Below are 24,076 nucleotides of genomic sequence, written 5' to 3'. Positions count from 1 at the left end.
GGTTAGAATATCGAAAATTCTCTCCTTAGTGGGTGTCATGATATGTTAGTTTATAAGTGAACAGCCTAAAATATAAGTTCTATGCTTCTAGCGCTAAAAATTCTAAACAGGACAATACTTTCAACAAGTTACAAACTTTCATCCCCCTTTTCAACCCTTTATAGCACTTTTTCCAAAAAAAAAATGTCCTTTCTCAGGCTCTAGACTATTTGTGTACCAAATTTCATTTAAATCGGTCCAATGGTTTGGGCGTGAAAGCGAGACAGACAGACAGACAGAGTTACTTTCGCATTTATAATATTATATAGTATGGATAGTATGGATTAATAAACTAATTATATACACAATAACAATTCACCTAATAAAGTGCGAGTCTGACTCGTATTTATAGGTATGTAAATAGCTCATAGATCTATCAAAAGGGAACAATGGTTGAAGATATTTCCCTTTTTTCAAGTTTTTTAAATTTCCCAATGTAAGCAGAGCCCTGCTCCTAAGCAAAATGTACGCAGTGTGGGATCAATTTATATTGGTTTTTGTATAAGCAAATAAAAATAAAAAAATCATGATTTTCAGTTTTTTTTTAGTTTATTGTGCTATAATAACTATCTTCATGCCAAATTTCCAGTTTCTAGGCCTACGTACTTTCAAGAAAAAAATACAATTCCAGTTTATTCCATGTCCCTTGGGAATTCCGAATATCCTAAAAATAGTTTTTAGTTGTTGATATAACCTACTTGCATGCTAAATTTGAAACCCTTAATAATTATAGTTACAGAGATAGAGCTACTTTGGTTCAAAAATATAAATCCCATTTATTCCCTATCCCGTGGGAATTTTGTAAAATCCTTTGTTAGTGCACCTCTAGAATACTCAAGTTATACGTGTGCCAAATTTCAAGTTTCTAGGTCCAATGGTTTATGCTGTGCGTTGTCTGTCAGTCACTCAGTCACTCAGTAACGGAAGAGTTTTATATATATTGATTGATTCACTTAATGCAATTCATCGAAGGTTAAAATTATAAACATTTGTATGTCCCAGTCTACTAAACGTTATTTCTAAATAAAAATTAAATTTTGATATAGAAATTATATCGAGATTTAATTTTTATACCATTTTGCGATTACTTTTGCGATTATTTTGTTACTCGTTTTAAATATATAAGGTTATTATTAATATCAATTTTTATTATATAATTAAAATTTTCTCTTATATTTTTAAAATGAATGCTCAACCAAAATGCTTTGAATTAACATTCGACATTTCTGTATTTCAGGTCTCATAATGTTGACTGGAATCGTCATGTACATATCCGTATTTAAATCACAAGTGGGCCACAAACTGCGCTACATGACATTCTTTGATACGCCTCGGATGTCATACAGTTACGGTTACTCGTTTGGACTATACCTAAGTGGCTTCGTTGCAGCGGAGCTAGCTGGTACCTCGGCTATATTTCTTTTTTTACAATGGTACCAAAAAGATTGGATCACAGAATTGACAGAGAAGGCAAAAGCCGATTGCCGAGCTTGGGATCGAGAGTATGCCTTTTCTGACTTTAGAGAAAGGGAATCAACTCTGTTAGAAAGGCGCATGATGAAAAGAGACACGTATCCTCCATCCGGATCATCGGCGGCTACGCCACGTGAACGGCGGCGCTTTGTTTACGATGGCGATGAAATGCCACATTGTTCAATACATAAAAATAGGCGAATAAATTTAAGTTCAGCGTCTCTTAAAGACTTATCGTCGTCTACTCTTTATGGATTTCCAGCAGCGCCACGACCGACAGCATGTGACAATTACTTCGAGGAGTTCAAAGAGGTGCCACAAAGTGCAAATACCTTAAGTGGTCTAAGGAGCGCTTCGATATTTCAATCTCAGGCCTCAGTTGCGAGTGGCAGATTTTTGGATACTTCAGCAGTTGAGCCTCCACCGTCTCGTGAAGAGGAAATGGTAACATTTGGTGCTGGGGCAAGAACAGTTATTGAAGACAAACCACCTCGCCATGACCGAGCTGTAGGCACCGATCCCTATAGACGGACGACGCCAGTCTGATTAACGACTCCCCGGGTTTCCCCCCCTGAAGCATATCGATAAATGATAACAGCGATAGTGTTTCGCTCCATTTGATGTACTGGATATTATATGTATATGATATAATATGTAGCCACGAAAGAATTGAACGTCGAGAAAAGTGATTTTCGAATTTATGAACTATATGTGACTTGTGTCATGGAAAATTTTTGACTGTTACATTTCCTTGAATAAATACTGCCATTTGTGTAATTCGTTTCTTATTTCAAAATCATGGAAGGGTTCCAAAAAGTAATGCTTCAAAAACATCACAAATGAATAAGTGATATTTAGGTTAGGTTAGGATTTTATTAGTGAGAAAATTAAATGATCAGATGAATTAATAAAAAGAAGACACAGTAAATTAATAAACAAAATCTTACTATTCGTATCTATTGACTACTATACAGAATGTTTCTTTACTATGTTGAAAAAGCTTGCTTTTGTCGATCAAATTATTTCGTCGGTATAACAGGAAAGGAGAAGACACTTTTATTAAAATAGTTAAATATAAGTTAGTGATATTTATGAGATGTTATTAAATTATATTATATGGGATTTTTTACTGTAAGTCTTTAGTATATTTTTTTTCATACGATATACATTTGTAACTACATTTTTTTAAATAATAAGCATCTCGTTGTGACTTAAAATATTAATATAAAACCTTAATCATAAGAATGAGGTTTAACTATGTTCTTAATTTAAACATTGACGTCTTTATATTAAAATAATATTGTATTGTTGGTTAAAAAGTGCGTCTATTATTATGTTTTAAGTAATAATAATGTTATTTACATACTCGTGAACAAAAAAAAAATGGGAGCGTAAGTAAATTCTAATATGTGTGATATTGTGAAATTTAAATTGTAACTATTTATTTTTAAGCCATTAAATCAAATATACTTTTTAATATTTCAGAATAACATCACAATTGTAAGTATATATTTTAATAATATAATTATTTTTCATTTTATTGGTATTGTATATTTATTAATTTATCCTAACCTAGCGCGAGAAAGGATCCACGTAAGCCTGTAAAGGGATTACGTCCGAGATTTAAGAATATTGCCTTGATACATTTTAGAGGAATTTTTGGTTGTCTCGTACCGATTATCCTCTTGGCTTGGCAACCAGAAAAAGGGAAGGTAATACATTTTTGTCATAAAATATAATTAATAACCTATCCGAAGCAACTAATTACCAAAAATTTAAAATAATTTTTGAAACTATTTTTTTAATTGATAAGTGGATTAAAAAATGCTAGATTTATGGGAACCGTTTAGAAGCAAGATATCTACAATTACTTAGTTTCTTTGTATAAGTATTACATATATGATAGAATCAATGACCTAGTGGACGGAGCACCGAAGATTTAATTCATTTCACGCCTTGTGATAACGAGGAACACAGCAAAGCACTTCAATGTTTCCGATAAAATCAATACCACATGATTCTTGTTTGTTTTCAATTATTAAATAAAATGGCGGGACACTTAATGATAAATGATCACCACTGTACAATACGCCTTTTTTGTATAAAGATTATTGCATAGAGGTACATGAATAGCCTCTTACGACAGAGTAGTGTGAATTCGTATCACACGTATTACAATTTTACTTATAATATATTTATTCCAGCATGATATTACGGTTAGATGTCTCTGGATTTGGATGTTTTGGTTCTTCTTGCTACAGCCAGTTAATATACCGGTCACAGGCTTTATACCGATGTTTCTGTTACCAATGGCCGGAGTCATGTCTACAGTGGATACTTGCAAATGTTACTTTAATGTCAGTATTATAACCATCACACGGGTATTAATTTTTCTAGGTTAAGGATTAACAAAAAAATGTTATTACTATGATTGTCTTCAAAATTTAATTTATTGTGTTCTCTCGATGGTATCAATCAATTTCATTTGTGTCTTCTTTATCCTACGTGACAGTGACGATATAATCTGTTCTCTCACACTCTCAGCACAACTTAAAGTAATTTAACTAAGAATTGAAATCGCCCTCTTGGCACAAATAAAAGCCAAAACAAAAAAAAAATGAATTGAAATCATTTGTACGAAGATATTATACTCCAAGTAATATCTTTTTATTACATAGTAATAATGACCCAAATATTTAAGTTTTGCATAGTAATAAATTAAGAAATATAACAATTGGTAGAACATATATTTAATGTTTGCATAGAAGACTGAACATATTCTTAAATTAACGGTCTAATAATATCATTAAATCGTCACAGAAAAGGGAGTCAAAAGGCTCGTTATATTGTTTCAAAAGATTATAAGGTTCGATTATAAAAAGAAAAGATTTAAATATTTTTAGTATGGTAAATTACAATTTAATTATTTATATAATAAGAGCAGGAGTAATTATTTGTATTTTTTTTTTCAGGATAATATAGGTTTACATATATTAGCTGGTATGCTGCATTTATTGGTAAACGGATGTGGTCTCGATCGACGTATAATTCTATCGTTGCTTTGTTCTGGTGACGCTTGTCAATTTTCCGGAAAAAGGTTAATTCTTTTGTATTAATTTATCAAATCAAGTAGTTTCGTATTTTCTCAAAGCAATAGGCATAGAGGTAGGCAGACTGTAAAATGTGCCACCTTTTCTTATTTTTTTGAAGGTAGAGCTCGGTGGAAACGTATATGAGTTGCCACCAAGGCTAGGTACCATACATTCATCTTAACATATTCTACCGCCGAACAATAGTATTTACTATTGTTGTGTATCCAGTGCGTGTGAGCCACAGACACTCGGGACATGATATATTAGTTCTCAAGCTTGGTGAACAATGTTTGGAGGGAATGGATTGTTTATATTTATTACAATTCCAATGTATGTGGGCGGTGGTGTCTATTTATCATAAGGTGGGCCATTTGCTATTCTGCCTAGCTATTTAATTTAAACAAAAATCCTTATGGCATATGGCCTTTTAACATTGGCACTGCAATCAATATAAACCACTCATTACACCAATACACCGCCCTACTTATCTGATACATAACACAGTATTGGAGAGCGATGTTTGGCGGTTGAAAGGGTAGGTATATGAATACTAACAATCAAAGTATATATACATATAAGTAATGATATAGGTTCATACCTGGCCAAGCATCTCTGATTTTCCTAATTTCGTAATTCGGTTTTGAAGGAAAACATTATGAGTAAACCTGCACGTCTAATGAAAATCTTCCACAAGTATATCTGTCAACCCTCAATGAAGCAGCGTATTGGATAAAATTTCAAACCTTCTCCTCGAAAATAGAGGAGACTGTAGCCCAACATTCGGTCATTTACTGACTGTTACATTTTATAATGTGAATATCATAAAACGTAATAATATCCTGATGGAAAGTGGTCACGCCTGCTTATCTGCATTTATAATTTAAAAAGATCGGTTAACAATATATCGCATTTTTTAAATCTAAAGATAGTTTATTCAATACAAGATTATAAAGATGATAAAAAAGCTTCGAGTTAACATTGTATTTAACTAAGATAACTTTGCATTTTATATGTTGAAAATGAGTAACTACTGAGTTTCTTGCCGGTTCTTCGCGGTAGAATCTACATTCCGAACCAGTGGTAGCTTAATATAGTTTGTTAAATGACTATTCAAAAGTGCTTGTAAAAGCCAACTTGAATAAAGCATATTTTGATATTTATTTTTGTATCTAAGTAGTTTTTCCTTGTATTTATAAGGTATATGGCGCTGGCCGATTATATACAGATATATAAAAAAAATGGTAAAAGGCATTATTATTATTGATATCTAATCAAAACTTGTAAAGTATAATACAAATGTTTGTTAGTTATTTTACAACACTATAATAATTTAAATTAAAATAATAATTATTGTTTGAATTTCCAGAATGATTTTAAAAGCTAGCACAGCTGCCTTTTTCCTCTCAATAATATCAAATAGATTAATAGTGACGTCGACAATAACACAATTTTTGACACCGGCTTATTTAAATTTACAGGTGAAACGGCTCATTACTTTTTTTTAATACAAAATTATTCTAAGCAGGATTTTTTAAGTTGCTGCGCTTACTTAATTGATTTGACGTGTGTACGCTTTTCGAAATATTCTTTTGTTAAATTTACAGACTCCAAAGAGGAGAAATTCTCAATTCCAATCCAAGTCGAACTTATATAGATAATATGTACTAAAAAAATACTTGTAACTTGTTTTTTTTTTTAATTGAATATAGACAATTTTTGATTTTTATATTATTTTGGAAAGTAATATTATTTTTTATGTTTCTAAATGTTGTAGAGTGCCACAGCTAGATATAGAAAGACAGAACCAGATTACGATAATATGAGATATATTGTTTTAAATGCGGTACAAACAGCATCAGCTATTGGTAAAATCTATATTTATTAATTCAATTCTAAGCTGTCATGAAGTCATTTGTATTTCAATATAGAAATATTCTTAATCTAATTATTATGAGCCTAACTTAAGTTACCTAGGTTAAAATGGATTCTACTTAATAAAAATTTAAAATTACTAACAGTATGAGCAGGATGAAATTTTGTACAGGCTTTACTTGTAAATCGTAGATTGAGTAGACTGAGTATATTGAGTAGACAGCATTAAGAGATGATTTTTCAAAATGCATCTCCATTCTATTGAATTTGGGTTAAATGGGCTATCCAAATTTGTATGGAAATTGGTCCTTTTTGATGTTCGAGATGTGGAAATTGGTTTTTAGGTTTCATTATAATATTACAATGATATATCTCATTAACATTATATCTCTCTCATTAACAAAATATTATTTTATTATTAGAGATTTTATGAAAATTAATAATTTAAGAGGGTGTAATTGTGGATGAAAAATTATGGAAGTGCTTCTAAAACTCTTAACAATTCAAAATATTTTATTATCAGTATGTGTATGTGAGCATTTTTTTTTCACGAACTTGAAGTGAAAATAGTTTTAAATAGTAAAATGAAATAGTGTTGTGTCATTAGAAAAAACATTATACTAAACAAGAACTGTTTATAGTGTATTTTTTATAGTAGTTTATTAATCTCTACTTGTTCTTTGACAGGAATAAATTTTTATACGTATTTTTAAGTTCAGTGCAGCGAGTGCTCTAATGAGATTTATTTACAGGCAGTACAGCGATTTTACATGCGGCCTTAACGACTGTAACAATGCGAGCTATTTGGTCCACGTTTGTATTCTTTAGAATTATAATTAAAGTATACATCTCATTTTTTAATAAACATCGCAACGTACGATATTTATATAATATTTGTTTGGTTTTTTTTTGCAGGAATCCTGGTAATAACGCCGAGTATCCAGATATATTTAATTATTTGCAATACACTTGTTTTGCATTTCCGATGGCTTTTACGATGTTTTTATTAAACTTTATATACCATATGTTGCTCATTAATAGGTAAATAATATTATTTATATATAACGTACATTTTTGTATTTAGAATATGACGTACTAATATAGGGTAAGCCAGATTATTTGGTCGAGAATTGTAAATAGGACAATAAAAATAAAACTCTGCTGACATTTTAAATATTATTTGATCAGTGCAAACCAATCTAGCAAAAAAATGTATCCTTAAGAGAATAGGAAGTCTTTGACACCGTCCCCCCAATCTGCTCCTAACATTCTCTCTAATATCCTCTGCAATTTATTTGCTGAATTTCGCTTGATTTCGTTAATTCTTAACAAAAACTATGTTATATATTGATGTTTTATTGTACTAAATACTTATTTGTATTTCTTATAGTGTAATTGGAAAACCGATGAGCGGAAACAGTATGACCGAAATGAGAAACATGTTATTAAATCACAAAAATGCCTTGCCTCCAGAGCAGAGTTATGAAAAGGTTATTGCTGTTTGATTCTCTTTAATTTTCGCTGGTTAAGAACCAGACGAACGTATGTATTTCAATCGTGGCTTCTATACCCGACAAATGTTTCTGTAAAAAGCTTTGGTTAATATAAAATAAATGCTGTATCTTGCGGTGTGTTTTAATCTTCCTAAAATTATAATCTTTGAAGTATTGTGTATAGTAATATGAACAGTATCGGCGAATATTTTTTGTGGTTCTGTAGTTCATAATGTTCATTAATGAAGATTTTTTTTTTTATATTTAGCTTTCTGTGTTTATAGGTATGTTTGTTCTTCTATATGGCTTTCTTGGCCGTATGTTTCTTTCGATGGAGTGATTGGTTGGATATGGGATGGTCTTCATTCAGGACGGTGGTACCAGAAATACCATTGTAAGAAATTGTTTTAAATTTAATCTTGATAAAACAGTTAATCATAAGAAATAGTTAATATGTTATAACATTATAGAATTAAGGACACTACTGTCGCTGCAATATTTGTAGTTGGTCTACATGTTCTACCCAGATCTATTACGTTTTGGAAATATTTGACCGCTAAAAGTAAGTTGGACGAAATATACTTGATGAGTTGGTTGACTTATGTTAATTGTGTAAATATTTATTATTTATATAATATTTTGTCTGTACTATTTTAATACTTGTACAGCAATTCAATGTGAAAATTTAATGAAAGTAAAAATTGTCTGAATATATTATTTAAAACTCGTGATCGACTTTTGCAGATAGAACAGAACTTGGCGTTCTCAAACCGGAGTCTGCAATATTGTGGTGGCGTTTTGTGGATAAGAATACTATTTATGGTTACATTATACTGATTGGTAAATATTTAATTTACTGTAGAATTGATTTATAGAATTGTGATTTGTTTCGGTTTTCCGTACCCGAGTTTTGTTAAAAATCAAGCAATAAGCAATGTTTATTAGCAATAAGTAATGATTTAAAAATAATACTGAATGTTTAATTGCATATAAAATAAGTTTCCGAGTTGAAAAAATTACCAATTCATAACTAACTAACCATGGCCATATAAGGCGTGGTTAATATTTCTTACGGCGTCGATATCCGCTGGTGACCACCAAGCACACATACGTCATAAAAATAATTAGTACGCATATACAAGCTCTTAGTTTCACAGTAATGAGACAGTCTAGATCTGTTTTATCGAAATTGTATATTGCTAGTAATTTATTTTGCATTGCAGGTGGTGGTGTAGCATTGAATTCTGCAATTCGTATTAGTTCTCTGAATAATTTAGTAACGTCAGAATATGGACATAGTATCACGAACCTGTCTTGGAATGCTTCGATTTTCGTAGTATGTTTAATATCCGTTATACTTGCGAATATAATGTCTGGAGTGGCCGCTTGTTGTATATTTTTGCCGTTTGTGCTGAACATGGTTAGTACTAGATTTATTTCTGTTAAACATGACATGTTATGTTAAAAGATACATTATTATTGTTTGTTGGTCGTTCTGATCTTCATTTGATCTCTAGTAATGTGGCTTTGTGCAAGCCCGTCTTGATAGGTACCATCTAATCGTCAATTATTCTTCTGGTAAAGACCACTATTTAGTATTGTTGTACCCCAATTTGAAATGTGGGCCAGTGTAATTATAGGTAAAAGGGACATACGCATTAGAAATTAATGAAAATACCAGTCCAACTACTTACTAAAGAACTATAAAAGACTATTAGTATAGTTAATAATAGTGTTTACTGGATTCAATTTAAATCATAACAATAATTATTATATAGACATGTTATTTATTATTTAATCTGATTATTAATTCTCACTACTACTTTGTTGCTATAGGCTCTAGAAACCGCTGGTGGGAATTGGCCTAAGAATGTATATTTGGGTGCAGTGGCCGTAGGTATCGGTACTTCGTTGGGCTTCATGTCTCCGTTTCTTTATACTCCTGCGTATTTCTGCCATTACACAGGAAAAGTTCCAATAAAACGAATGGTAAATTATATTGAATATATGTGCCTTACTATAAAATAGTTCAACGAATATTTAAATATGTATGAGGGAGGATGATGGATATTTGAAAATCAGTTCATTGAATTAATGATAGACCTAAAGGTTATCTATACTAATATTATAAATGAGAAAGTAGTTCAGCTATCTGTCTGTCTGTCTGATATTTTTTAACGGCTAAACCACTGAACCGAAAAGCAAGCTTGAACCTTGGAGTATAAAAAAGTAGTTTATGTCCTTCTCTAGGGAAAAACATAGGCCGTTTTTTATACCTAAAACCTGACGATTAAACACCAAAACGCAAGGGAAGCGACAGGCAACAACTAGTGTTGAATATATTTGGTTTACTCTTACTATTGTCAGGAGATATTTCCACTTATTTGAACCTCTACCTCTACTTTATAACTCTATAACTCATATATATCTATCAATCGGTTCCTGAAACGCTGACGAAAGTCAATTTTACTTGTATATTAATACTTTTTGGATGAGATCAGCCGATGACACCATATACGACCAATTAGTATCCAGATTGAAGCCAAACTACTGAATAAAACCAACGTTTTAGAAACTGGAGGTCAATAAGATACTAGGAAATAATGAAAATAATACTTTCTGCTTAATGTATAATTTCAGATAAGATATTCAATTGGCAGCGTAATAATATGCTGCGCTATATTATGGTTGGCATTGTGCTTTTGGGGTCCGTTCATATGGGACACAGAGAAGGGGATAACAATTTATACTTTTGGCAAGGAAGCAGAAACAACAACAGCAGCAGCTGAACCGCCCGAGGATTAATTTCTTTTAACTTAATTTTAATTTGTTCTCTATTGCTATTACTTCTTTACTAGTGATAAGAACAAAAATTACATTCTTTTAATTATGTTAACAAGAAACGATTTATTTTGTTTGTTTTGAATTGTCATATTTAATATATTACTATATATAAAGGTGGGCATCGTGTTTTATTTATTGTAATACCGGATGTCCAATATTTTAAATTATGTAGTTCATGGGCTCAACGTATTTGCCTTTATTAAAGTGCCATATCCGGAACTTAATTAATGGCAAAAATAAAGCTTTTTATGGAGGTGATTAGGAAACCGACGCGAATAATCTTGCTTTGGGTAGGTATGCATTAAACCTATTTGCGAGACATTCAAAGAGCCTATTTAAGTTTTGTTCGAATACGAATTTCCTCCAGTGTCCTTTGTGGTCCTTTTATTTCGGTTGCTTTGAAATAAGTTCCTAGTTGTTATACATTTTTGGAGTGTTAAGAAAACGGTTATGTTTTTAAAATGATCTTCAGGATAGGTTATATAACGTTTTTTTTCGATTCTAAGGCATTTTTGTGGAAAAAAAATATATTGACATAATATCGTTTTTCGTCTAATATCGTGTCGCATTTTTAAATTTGGACCGATAATTATTGTTTTAATATTGATATACCAGTATATATTATATATCATTATAGTTAATATAACCATTATATATTAATATAACCAGTGTTCAATCATGTTTATAAATAAGAAGAAAAAAATATCGCAAATAGTCACCCTTCCAAATTACCCCCTAACGGGAAAACGTCGAATTACCTCTAACTCTGTATATCTATATCTATATATGTATATAAAATAACAATCCTGACTGACTGATTCATCATCGCCGAGCGTAAACTATTAAAGTTAGGGCCTTTAAATTTGGTGAGTAGGATCTTTTTATTGAGTAGACACCCACTAATAAAGGAATTTTGGAAATTCAACCCCTAAGGGGATGAAATAGGGGTTGAACGTTTGTATGGAAGTCCGTCATTTTATAAGGTAGAAACACGAAACTTTGTTTTTTGGATACTGATTAAAAACGAGTACTATGATTGACCTCTAATGGGATGAATAAGAGTTGACAATTTGTGTGGAAGTCGGTCATTTTTAAATTAAAAACATGTATCTTTATTTTTGGGCCACTGATTAGAAATGAGTAGATATGTATTTAAGCGTTTCTGGGTATTCTACCCGTAAGGGTTAAAATAGGGGTTGCAATTTCGTATATAGGTTAGTCTTAAAGCCCCTGATTTTTTATGTTAGGGGATTGGCGCGCCAATAATGTTACTGAGGAATTTAAACCTCAAAAATTATGCATCGGCACCAGACTAATATTAAGGGTTCTCTGTCGTAATGTCAATATGGTTACAGTTATCACCGTACTAAAGGAGAAATAGTGTATATTCCACGAATATCTTTGATACCATCAGAATACCCCTTTAATTTCAAGAGAGTATAGTTCGCGCTTAAAGTATGCTTCACCATGACAATTAATAAAGTACAAGGTTAAATTTCTAAAATGGCCGGAGCAGATATAAGAGAAGACTGTTTGTCGTATGGAAAGTTCTAAATAGCCTGTTCGAGAGTGAGCTCTGTAAGCAGTCTGGTGTATCTAACCCACGAAAGTCGAACCACAAATGAGGTCTTAAATTAACGTAATATTTTAAATTATTCTGTAATATAATCAATTTCCACGCGAGCAAAGCCGCGGGCAACAGCTAGTACATATATATATAGTTAACAAAATAGTTTCGATACAATAATGACCCCGTAGTGGCAATAATGCTGGCAGCATTTCCCTGTTAGTTCCGATCGTCTGATCTTTATATTTTTACAAACTCATGTTATTTCGGTGGCCATGGGAAAAAGTATTTTGCATAAACTACCGAATGATGTTCCCATAATAGTGTCATGTGGCTGTCGTGGTATAACTTTGGCTTGACTTGTCTTTTCTTGGCTTGGCTCGGATCGGTTTGTCGTTAGCGTGGCGTTACACTAAGTTATATTCTTAATAAGTTTCTTATAAATGAGGCAATATGTTTAGAATCCGCACAGTATAATCAGGAATACAATAATCAGCTAAGTTCTAAAATACTTTTATTTCAAATTTCATACATAATTTGAAATAATAAATAATAAAAGCGATATTGATATTTTAAGGTTAAATTCCTAATTTATTTTTCATCTTCAGGTCTATTGTATTAATATTAATACTAAGACAGCATGATTTAAGGTACTAAGACTTTATTTATATTAAAACAATATATCTTAAAAATATTTTATTCTTTTTTTATACCTTATACTTATATAACTAGTAGTCGTAGTTACTTCGCACGTTTAAGGGTTGATCGTTAGATGTTAGGTTTAAAAAAGCTTATGCCTGTGACCTTGTCTTAGAAAACAGTGAACTGTGTCCTTGCATATATTATAATAATTCTTTACATGGACATTATTTTTATTTTCAATAGGCAATTTACATCTAACAAAAAGGGGAAATACCGCTTTTTAGCGCCACCTGCTGACATTTTAAGCGAACTATGACGGCACCATCTAACGAACACGAATAGAAATATTTGAGAGTTTCTTCTTTCACTTATTGTTACAAAATGTGTATAAGAGATGGTGCTGCGTGTCTGTCGTAAATTTAAAAACAGCTCTGCAAAATTATATTATAAAATTAACCCCGTTTATATTTAGAGTGATTAAAGTTATCTTAATTGCGAAAATAACGTTTAATAAAAATAATTAATCTTTACGTGCAATCGATATAATAATGTGCTGATTATGATATTCTATAAATATAGAACAGCAAATACATAAAAAATAGGCTTATTTACTTATAAAAATTAATAACATAATATGATCAAAATTAATTTCGTGATGATTGACGTGATGATCAGCTGGTCGAAGTATTATGTACGGAGTCATCAACGTCACTCTACCATTTTATATGCATAAGTTATCCTATGAAAATGTTTAAATATTAGGGTATTTATGCAATTGGACATTCGTATATAGCAGTTTATAAAATTAACTTTCACAAATGTTTTCATCTATAATATTAATATAGTAATCAAAATAAATATATAAAGTAAGTTACCTATTTAAATTAAATTGTTATATTGACTTAAAAATGGTGATAATTGCAATAAATCAAATACTATAATTAATATTATGATTGTAGAATAATTTTTAATCATTAAAATGAAATATTTAATATAATTTTATAAATTTTTGTTCAAATAATAAAAAAATAAAAGTCCAAAAAAAGTTCGATCCTGTAATATAGAGCATAAAAAATAAAGTTATTCGTAAACTTACCTGAATGTATATTCACTCACCCGAACAAAAATTCGAGACAAAAACATCCAGGTGCTCCACCAACAGTACATTATCTGAATCGACACTGAAACCATTTATATGTAATGCAAAGATTTAAGAATTATTTCAGTGAAGACCTAAATAAGTTAAGACAAGGAAAAATGGCAGCATTTCGTTAAAACGGAATTCCAATTCTCAGGACGACAAATGAACCCGCCTTCTTGTCACCAGCAAAATCATTAAAACGGGTTTATATGCTTTAAAAATATTTAGCATCTATTACTACAAGGTTTTCATTACAACATGCTCTTGAAATTTAACTTGACAAGTTTATTTTTTAAAACCTTGTCATATTATTACAATGGCCGTACGTTGTGTTGTCGTCTCCTTTCCATTACATATTGGTTGTTACGGTTAGACAAATTTATTTTCTCAAAAGATTAACATTTAAATTACTTACAGAGAAAATTACAAAACAGTTATGAAAAAATTAAATCAAATAGGCGTACATAATACGATGAATATATATTGATCGTTGAGGCAAGAAAACACAAGTTAAAGTTTTAAAATATATTTCCACTAAACATACAATCGTTGCTTTTTATTAGACAAAGCTGTAATCATTGTTTCTTGTCTTATTTACTTTACTCTATCCAATTTGGTAAATTGTGTAAATCAGGCCAGATGACTGGCGCCCAATAACAGACACATAACCAAGATATTATGATAGTTGATACCGTCGGTCCCAGGCCAGCTTTTATCTGAAATTCCGAACGATAAAGAGAATGACGGTAAACCTAAAATTGCGTGGTTTTACGAGAGCAAGAGTATTTCTTTATGTATATTGGAAAAGAATAACTATTGAGTTTCTTGCCGGTCCTTGTACTAGAATCTACAATCCGAACCGGTAATAGCGTCACTTTTAAATTAGTTCTATAAAATGACGATTCAAAAGTGCTCGTAAAAGCCTACTTGAATAAAGTATGTATTGATTTTGATTTTTTGATTGATAAACTGATAATTTTAACGCACCGTCGTATTATTTTATGATTGTGAGATCTTAGCAGATGTTTAATTATGACTTATTCATTGAATTAAAGCTAATGAAATCTGTATAACAATAGATAAAAAAGAAGAAAGAAAGTAAGTAATTTTTGTTAGAATACTCGCCATTTTTGAAGTTGGAATATTCGCAGAACTTTGGACTACTAAATTTCCAGGTGTCCCAACTGGTAAGCACAATGCGTAGGAAGAAGAAAAACCTGCCGCAATATTGTACCACAGTGGATTTCGGTTTATTTCCTGTGCCTTTAAAATATAAACACTTTATATAAATATTTTATCATATCAATTATAAAGTTAACATAAAACGTTACTATTTATTATTCTTTATAATTTTAAATAATAATAACGGCTTTGAAAGAGTCGATAAGACATTTTTGTTTCGAAACCCATGTGGATACATTTGCATAGCATTCTATCTCAAGAGTTTTTTTAATTTGTTTAAAAATATATAATAGAGTATTAAAATTAAAATTATTATCTATGCTCTTTTATATATCCTAGTATCTATCAGTTTTCAATTTGAAAAAACATTTTTGCTTTCTCTATTTCATGTTATGAGAACGGTTACAGAATATCATATAACATCACGTTATGAACCACGGGGGCGGAGCAGGAAAGCTTAACGCGGGTAAAACCACGTGGACCAGGATAATGTTCTAAAATATTTTATTTAATAAAGAAACAAAATATGTAACAAAATTACCAGTTGCATAACAATCGGCGAGATCACATTACAAACGGCGACATTAGATGCAAAGTTTGTAGTAAATACAGTAAAAATAATTATCAAAAGTATTATCAATTTATTTGGTAAGTCTTTCATGTTTTTAAGTAGTAATCCTATTCTTCCATTTAAATCCGTATAATCTTTTTTCGCTGCATTTGATAAAGCAAATCCTCCACCTGTTAACAATAATAATAATAAGCGGGCTTCCTAGCTCGTAGTGAAGTGTATTCATTTCTATGTAATATAATAATATTGTATATTGTTTGTCGATAAAAGACACATCGTGAGGAGCGAAAGGTTACAGGTGAAAGAATAATGGACTTAAGAATGCTGGAATTAACTTAATGAAACTCCTTTAGATCTATCCTTTAGAGTCTATCAACGTTTAAGTCTGTATGTATGTATTTAAAATTATATTAAGGGCCACACGTGAATCTGTTTAGTTTCAGTCTAAAAATAAAAACTAAGAAATGACACTATATAATAAATCATTCTGTAATGATCTTATATTATATAATAATATAATATAACACCTTTTATCGACAAAAAATATATAATATAATTGATTTCATATTGGCAATAATTATGTTTAAATGTATTTACTAGGATAATAATATTTTATTAGTCTCAATTATATATTGATGTTATTATAGGTCTTTGTGCAGGCCTGTCTGGGTAGGTACCACCAACTCTTCAGGTATTCTACCACCAATATTAGGTATTATTGTGTTTTGGTTTGTGAGCCAGTCTCCAACTGCAGGCACAAGGACATAACATCTTAGCTCCCAATGGTGGTGCAATAGCGTGATTTAATAAATGGTTAATATTTCTTACATCGCCAATGTCTATCTGTCTGTCTGGTCTGTGTTGACTATTTACCATCAGGTGGCCCGTTTGACCGCCTGCCTGCCTATTAAATATAAAAAAAGAGATAATTATATCGTTGCAACTTAAAACATATACCTAAAAGAAACATAAAACTGTACGGCATAATATCATTAACTTTGTCCCAAATTAAAACTGATTGTATTCCCTTATCAGGTAACTCTCCGTGATCTGAAAAAATACACACACTACATGAACACTTTATAAAATTTTCAACACTCTTCAAATACAAAAACCTTGAAAAATTGTCACCTTTTGCAGTGAAATTTTTAAAAAATAACATCGAAGACGGCAATAATAGCATCAGAAATCCGATTAACATAACAGCTGCTGAGTCTTTTACGCTGTAAAGCAAAGCTTAGTATCAGCCTGCTGAACAAATTCCTCATCGCTTTTCTAGGATGACTTGGATTTTATCCTATCTCTCTGATTCAGGGCGGATTGGTAGATACTTAATATCATTTGACATGTGGAGGTTGCCTCACGATATTTTTTCATATTTTAGTCAGTTGCTTGTCCAGATTTGATCTCCCTGTCTTGGTTAACATTCACGTGTTCTATCCACTCCGCGATCTCAGCTTAATTACATAATATGTTACTCTATGTTAATTTTATATTAATCCAATTCTCAATATTTAATCGATTGATACATACAATTTCTTATCGTTGGCGTCAAAATACATGGATATCATGTCACCCCAACCAGTAAATATTTGAGGCGAACGACAGAAGAATAATAAAATTGCACTGCTGAATAGAATAATGACAATCTGAAATAAAAGAAATGCATCAAATTATTAAGTTTATATGACATTCTAATATTCAGACTTCGATTTAAATTAAAAAATCCTTAATTTAGGATTTGTCATCTTAACGTATTCTTAAATAATGAGGTATTGACTGTCTTATCTAAATTGTTTAATTTTTGTAACACATGAGCCTAAACTAGGTGCTAGTCTTGATGATGAAGTATAAACGACTTTTTTTATATAGTATATACATATAAACCGGGTAGATATACGACTCTACTCCACCTTTTTACTTGGTGGTAGGGCTTTGTGCAGCCCTTCTGGGTAGACACCACACATCAAACATTCTATCACCAAACAGCAGTACTTAGTAATATTGAGGGTGCCAGGGTAACTACAGGCACAACGGACATAATATCTAAGTTCCCAAGGTTGGTGGCGTACTTGCGATGTAAGGAATGGTTAATATTTCTTACAGCGCCATTGTCTATGGGCGATGGTGACATCTTACCATCAGGTGGCCCATTAGCTCGTCCACCAATTTATAACATAAAAAACCTGATGGTAAGTGGTAGAGTGTGGAGAGTAGAGTACGGCTACTACAGTCAAGAAGAAAACCCTGCGCTAGTCGCCCTCGCCATGCCGGCCCGCAAGATTCCTCTTTACGCCTCGTTTGAAGGAACCCAGGTTATAAGAGGATTACTAGATGAAATAAATAGTTCAAACATATTACATTTATATCAATTTCATACATTATTTATTTTATGAAAATTCAATAAAATCAAAGATTAATTTATTACTTCTTCAGTTCCTTCCAGCACAGGAAAAACTATAGAAGACGCCTTAACTCTACTTGTGTTAAGTTGAAGCGGATAGCTTACAATAAATATATTACTTACTATTTCCCAAAAGGTTATTCTGCCCAATTTCTCTAATTTCTCAGTAACTGCAGCTTTTGCCGCTTCAATTCCTGACTCAGTTATTTTTGCTCTTTTCGCAGCTTGGCTGTTTGGCCTTGTATAAAAAAAGATACATTTTGTGATTTTTACATACTTGAACGTTATTCATGTTAATAAATGACGAGAAGTTTATTTTTTGTATGGTTTAAAAATGAAATAATTAATAAATAAATTTACATTAGACTTATACGAAAAGATTTTTGGAGAAGGTTTTAGTAAATAATTATTTATAGTATTTGTAAAAATACTATAAGTAATTCTAAGTTCTAGTTTTACGATAGAAAATGTCTTCAAAATATACATACTGCTATAGTGGAGCTCGGTATTATCAAAAATTATTTTGACGGTGTATTGGCGATGCAAGGAAAATATTCTGTATTATTATTATATGTATACTGTATACTGTATTGTAGTGTACTGTATACTGTATACCTATTTATGCTGATCTATATAATATAGCGATATATTATATCGTTAGTAATTTATTTAGGTATTTATTAAAAACATTTGATAACTTACCTTAAGTATCCTAAATACACCACGATAAGATACAGGTATATGAACGCCTCCATTAGTAACATATAGGGTATTGCAAAAGCAGAAAATTTTGGAAAAGATAAATATTCCGGAGCATTTGGGTACATTCTGTAACGTGAAACGAAAAACTTAAAGCTGCGAGCAGAATATTATTACATAAAAAATACATGGCAAAGTCCTTTCTTGTTTCAAAAAGAATGAGTGAGAGCTTATAAGCTATGAGGAATTAACAGTTAGAACATTTTTTTAATGTATTTTCTAACTATACATGCAAGTAGAGCATGTTTCAAAATTATTGTTTTTTGGTCGTTTGAACTTTGGCTATATACAATCGCAAAATATGTCTACATAATAAAATCTACCATCTTTGACTTGAAGTGTATAAACTAATCAGAATTTATTTTTATCAAATCGAACTGAAGTTCTGTGATAAAAGTATCCAAGCAAACAAATGAATTCATAAAGTTCATAAAATTAATACGGTGCAAATCAATTTTCTTATAAGAATGCAATATATAATAATATTTTTTTAATTAAATTTAATAGTAAGCTATACAAAAAGTACTTAAATACAAGAAGCTACTAACTCAATATCAATTACCAAATACAAATTTCAATAAAAACTTCTTTGAGAACGAAAAGCAATGGACACTATATATGTATAATGAAATACCTAGAAAATAATCCTATGAACACTAAATTCGTAGCAGTTCCCACAAGCGAGCCAACGCCACCTAAAAATAATTATATAGATAGATCACCTTATTATGAAAGAATATAAATATATCATAAAATATAACATAACTTGTTATATTCATCGTTCTATGAGACTATGAGAGTAAGACAATAGTGAGTGCACATGTGATTGCGCACAGATTTGTGCATTATAAACGTGTCCTGATTAATTCCGTTCGATTGTGATATTTCACGAACATTTCTTTTTCGAATTTCGAATTTTGTTTATACAGAGTAACTCTATTGATATGAATACAATTATTTAAAAATATACGTGTAATCGCACCTATTGTCGCTGAAAACGTAGCGGCGCAGAAGTAGCAAGTGGTTATATCTGATGCAATCTTTTCGCCATCCGCTCCCGTGTCGTAGATTTTAAGTAAGCCTTGCTGTTACAAAAGTAAATCCTGTTTCAAAATTCGTTTTTAAGATATTTAAAGTGTGAATAGACAAATATATAGTTTTCAGCTGGACGAATGACGGGGCTCGCTTCTTAAGGGCGTCTGCTATAACTGGCCACACGGGACGCCCGGTTTCTGTCTGGGAACCAACACCGCGGCGGTGCTCTACAGTTTTAGATAAATAAGCTACGCGCCCTGCTTGTGGAATCCCGTCGCAAGCGCCCACGTCACATGGTGCTGCTTATAATATTTCTTAATTCAGACACGCGAACGTGTACCAGCTCCAGTTTTAGCAAGTGCCTTAAGGAAAAGGCTTAGAGCTTATGCCACTACGCTGCTCCAGTGCCGATAGCCGCACATTAAGACGTATCCATTATATACGCAGGAATATAAATGTAATTTTTTTGTACAATATATAATACACATGAGGTGCTTTCCATGTTCTGAATTTCTAGTTAATGCTTATCTCTATAAATGTATAAACAGAAGTACAGAATATACTTAATCACAAATGTGAAACATGCTTTAAATTAAAACTATTACTATTGTTCTTTTTATTAAATAGATAAATCAAAAGGTTGCTAACATCTTCGAAGACTTGAAGTAAAGCGAAATTTATAGGAACCATCATCGTCGTGGCCGCGGTGTTTGTGATCCACATCGATACAAACATTGTTGTAAAACACATTGCAAATAATAACCTAAAGACAAATCATATATTAAAATGCTTCTATGAGCTACGTGTGAAGCTACCAAGTGGTGTGAACGCTTCCATTCGTAAGAGGCTCGAACCTGACTCAGAAAAATTCCTATGCAATTTCGTGCATACATATTATGCTTAACTGGAGAAAAATGAAAACTGGAGTTATGCTTAACTGAAATTTCAATCAAGGAAGCAAAATTGCAAATATAAAATAATGTAATATTTATAAATTTAGATTGTATGTAAATAGAAAAAAAATCATGGAGACATATTAAAATAACATTAATAAATTTTAACTTATACTTTTTATTGCAATCTACTTTTCGTAAGTAAAAATACGTAAAAAACGTTGCCTTTTATCGTTTGGTTGCTGCAGTTATATATATATATATATATATATATATATATATATAGTTCTATTGTTTATTGCTCATGTCGGCGGTGCTCCAGTGTTATTTCGGAGAGATCGGTACTAGGGTTATTTTTCATGTGGGTTTATTATTATACACTCGTATTGTACTAGTTATTATATACTAGTTCATAAATCATTTTAAATACAGTAATATTGCCCACAAATTTCACTGTTTTACATTATTTATTATTAAAAAAAACATCTGACAAGGTAAAACTCTACCCCGGTAAAATAATATTTATTATTGAATTTGTAAAAGCGTTTGTCGAGTAGGTACTTATCTTGTTGTAGTAGGTACTTATATTGTCAACACGTTATGAAGTACATACATATCACGTACCGTTATGAATCTACTCGTCCTCTGCATCGGAAAAAATCGATTGCTTTTCAAATGTGCAGGAAATGAAATGTTTTTTTGTTTAACAATATAGGAATCGTGCGTCAACCGTAATTCACCAGAAAAATATATTACTTTCATACAATGTCAGAAAAAATAATGAAAACGCTTCGTACTTGTAATGTGAATACCCAACCGCTTGGATCGCATAAAGAGCTAATCTTATATGAAACCCTGATTGTTCAACAGCATAAGCCAGCCACATGCTTCCCAAGAACATCATAATTGTATCCTAAAAAAAATTTTTTTTATTGTCTTAAGACTAGAATAGTGTAAAAAGACACCAATAGTGTTCTGAACTATTTTTTTATAACTTTTGTAGGCGGACAGACAAATTGGTCATCTGAGGGTAATTCATCATTCAAAAATCAAAATCAAAATATTTTATTCAAGTAGGCTATTACAGGCACCTTTGAATCGTCATTTAACAAACTTTATTAAGTGAAGCTACCACCTATTCAGAATGCAGATTCTACTGAGACGAACCTGCCAGAAACTCAGTAGTTACTCTTTTTCAACATTCAAAAATTAAAAGTTTGTTATGTTATTTAAATACAATTAAATATGTATGGTTAAAGATTAGATTAGATTTATTACATACTTACGTTCATGTAGCAATAACACGTTTCATTTGTACTCATAATGCCAGTCAAGGGAAATATAACAATTGGCAAAAATGAAGTGACAGCTAACGGAATGCATTCAGTAACCCAGAATACAGCCATCAAGACTAACGTGTAGGCACACCATTGATATTTCTAGAATAGAAAAAATGGTAACCTAAAAAGCCTTGGCTTTTTTAAAAATGAAATTAGATTGGCACACTAGCAACTGGGCTAGTTACCACTGCTATCATGAAATATTGATCATACACCGCCAAAGCGCTACCAACCGAAATCTAGATGCTATGATCTTTGTGCCTGTAATTGAACTGGCTCAATCATCCTTCCTACCGGAACTCAACAGTACTAAGTATTACTGTTTCACAGTACAACTGGTACAAATAATATCTTTGGAATTTATATTTTAACTATCTTACGCTTTTGAAGCAATATGAGTCTCGAACCATCCGGTTGATGGTTTTATGGCAAACACAGGCATCAAAAATCAAGTACGAGGTCTCAACTGAATCGAATGAACGATACGTTAAGAAGCACTTGTCTTTATAAGTACGATTTATGAAATAAGAAATCAAAATGATATATTGTTTGTTGAATGATATTAATATAACAAATATGTAAATATAAATATTTACCTCTGGAGGAAACGAAAGATGTATTGGAATTAAAATTAATGGTACAAATAAACACAATATTCCGCGCCAGTGTGTGCAAAAAAACAACCATATCCTCTCCTTTATTGTAAAAGGTTCATTTCTAAAATCATAAAACTGTCATTCATAACTACAACTAATGCAAAACCATAGAATTTAACATTCCAACATGTCTAATCTGTTCCAACTGAAGGAAAAAATAAATGATAAACAAGTCTGACCTTGAATTAAAAAAATTTAATTTAAAGAATTTGGATCTTTTCCAAGCTACTAATTCATCCGCTAAAGAATGTTTCCTTAAGAGGCATAGTTTAATTAGTGAGTTCAATAGAGTATAAGTATTGAGCGAATTTGGTTTCCTACGGTACCTCACGTCACTTTATAACATGTACGTTACAAGTTCTATTTTTTACACAGAGGTAGACTGGCCTACATAAGCTGACCACCACCTTAATTTTTAATACAAATTAACAAATAAACATTTAAAAAAATTAGTAAAATTATATTAAAATATAACTTTTTTTTGATAATTAAAGTTATTTCGTTCATTTTACAAACACTCAGTTGAGATGCAATTAATCTGTGCTATTAATTGTGATTAATAATAAAGTGGTTTTAAATATTACTCAGTGAATTTAAGGTAAATTTATGCATTTAAATTTAATTGTATTGTATTATAAATAAAGATGTGTTCCTTAAGAACTGTTTACATTTCAGAATAGACGATTAAGAGTCGTTTACTCCCCTTGCTTTTGGAATGGATAAAATATATTAAGTCTGAAATTAAGATATATTTTATATATTTTTTAAATTATCTTCAGAAGAATAATAATTACTTACAACGTAACTGCTTCATTATTCATTAGATTGTCTTCATTTTCCGATCTTATTGAAACTTGATCGATAGTATTTTCCATCGCTTAGGTAATTAAACCAAATGAGGCATATGTTTTGAAGGATAATTTCGTTTATTTTGATAAAAACTAGTTGGTCACGTGTAACTAAATGTACTTATATCATTGCAGATAGCTTTAAAATATCTCAAATAATACAAATAATTTAATTTAAAAAACCCTTAATTTATATAAAAACTTCGTAATCATAAAAATAATTAG

General features: G+C 31.1%; 2 protein-coding genes and 1 pseudogene across 3 annotated transcripts in view; 2 read left to right on the top strand and 1 right to left on the bottom strand.

The window, feature by feature from the left end:
- Positions 1-2,289, top strand: part of Stg1 (stargazin-like protein) — an 83,526-nt gene extending 81,237 nt beyond the window's left edge. For both annotated transcript variants that reach the window (XM_026632610.2, XM_026632611.2), the window contains exon 6: positions 1,277-2,289. In XM_026632610.2, the coding sequence (XP_026488395.1) occupies positions 1,277-2,058 (782 nt within the window). In that variant the 3' untranslated portion in view covers positions 2,059-2,289. The remainder of the gene's footprint in view (positions 1-1,276) is intronic.
- A 606-nt stretch (positions 2,290-2,895) lies between these two features.
- Positions 2,896-10,937, top strand: LOC113395116 (protein I'm not dead yet-like). The gene is made up of 15 exons (XM_026632676.2): positions 2,896-2,903; positions 3,089-3,224; positions 3,717-3,869; positions 4,485-4,609; positions 5,971-6,082; positions 6,379-6,469; positions 7,229-7,289; positions 7,392-7,517; positions 7,867-7,966; positions 8,254-8,363; positions 8,440-8,531; positions 8,714-8,809; positions 9,193-9,389; positions 9,806-9,958; positions 10,610-10,937. The coding sequence occupies exons 1-15, from the start codon at positions 2,896-2,898 to the stop codon at positions 10,772-10,774; spliced, it is 1,725 nt and encodes a 574-aa protein (XP_026488461.1). The 3' UTR covers positions 10,775-10,937.
- A 3,816-nt stretch (positions 10,938-14,753) lies between these two features.
- LOC113395117 (protein I'm not dead yet-like) lies at positions 14,754-23,878 on the bottom strand (annotated as a pseudogene).
- Between the last annotated feature and the right edge of the window lie 198 nt (positions 23,879-24,076).

Source organism: Vanessa tameamea, chromosome 9 (assembly GCF_037043105.1).
Source record: "Vanessa tameamea isolate UH-Manoa-2023 chromosome 9, ilVanTame1 primary haplotype, whole genome shotgun sequence".
NCBI lineage: Eukaryota > Metazoa > Arthropoda > Insecta > Lepidoptera > Nymphalidae > Vanessa > Vanessa tameamea.
Note: the sequence above shows the minus strand (reverse complement) of the source record. Positions and strands in the feature narration are given on the sequence as shown.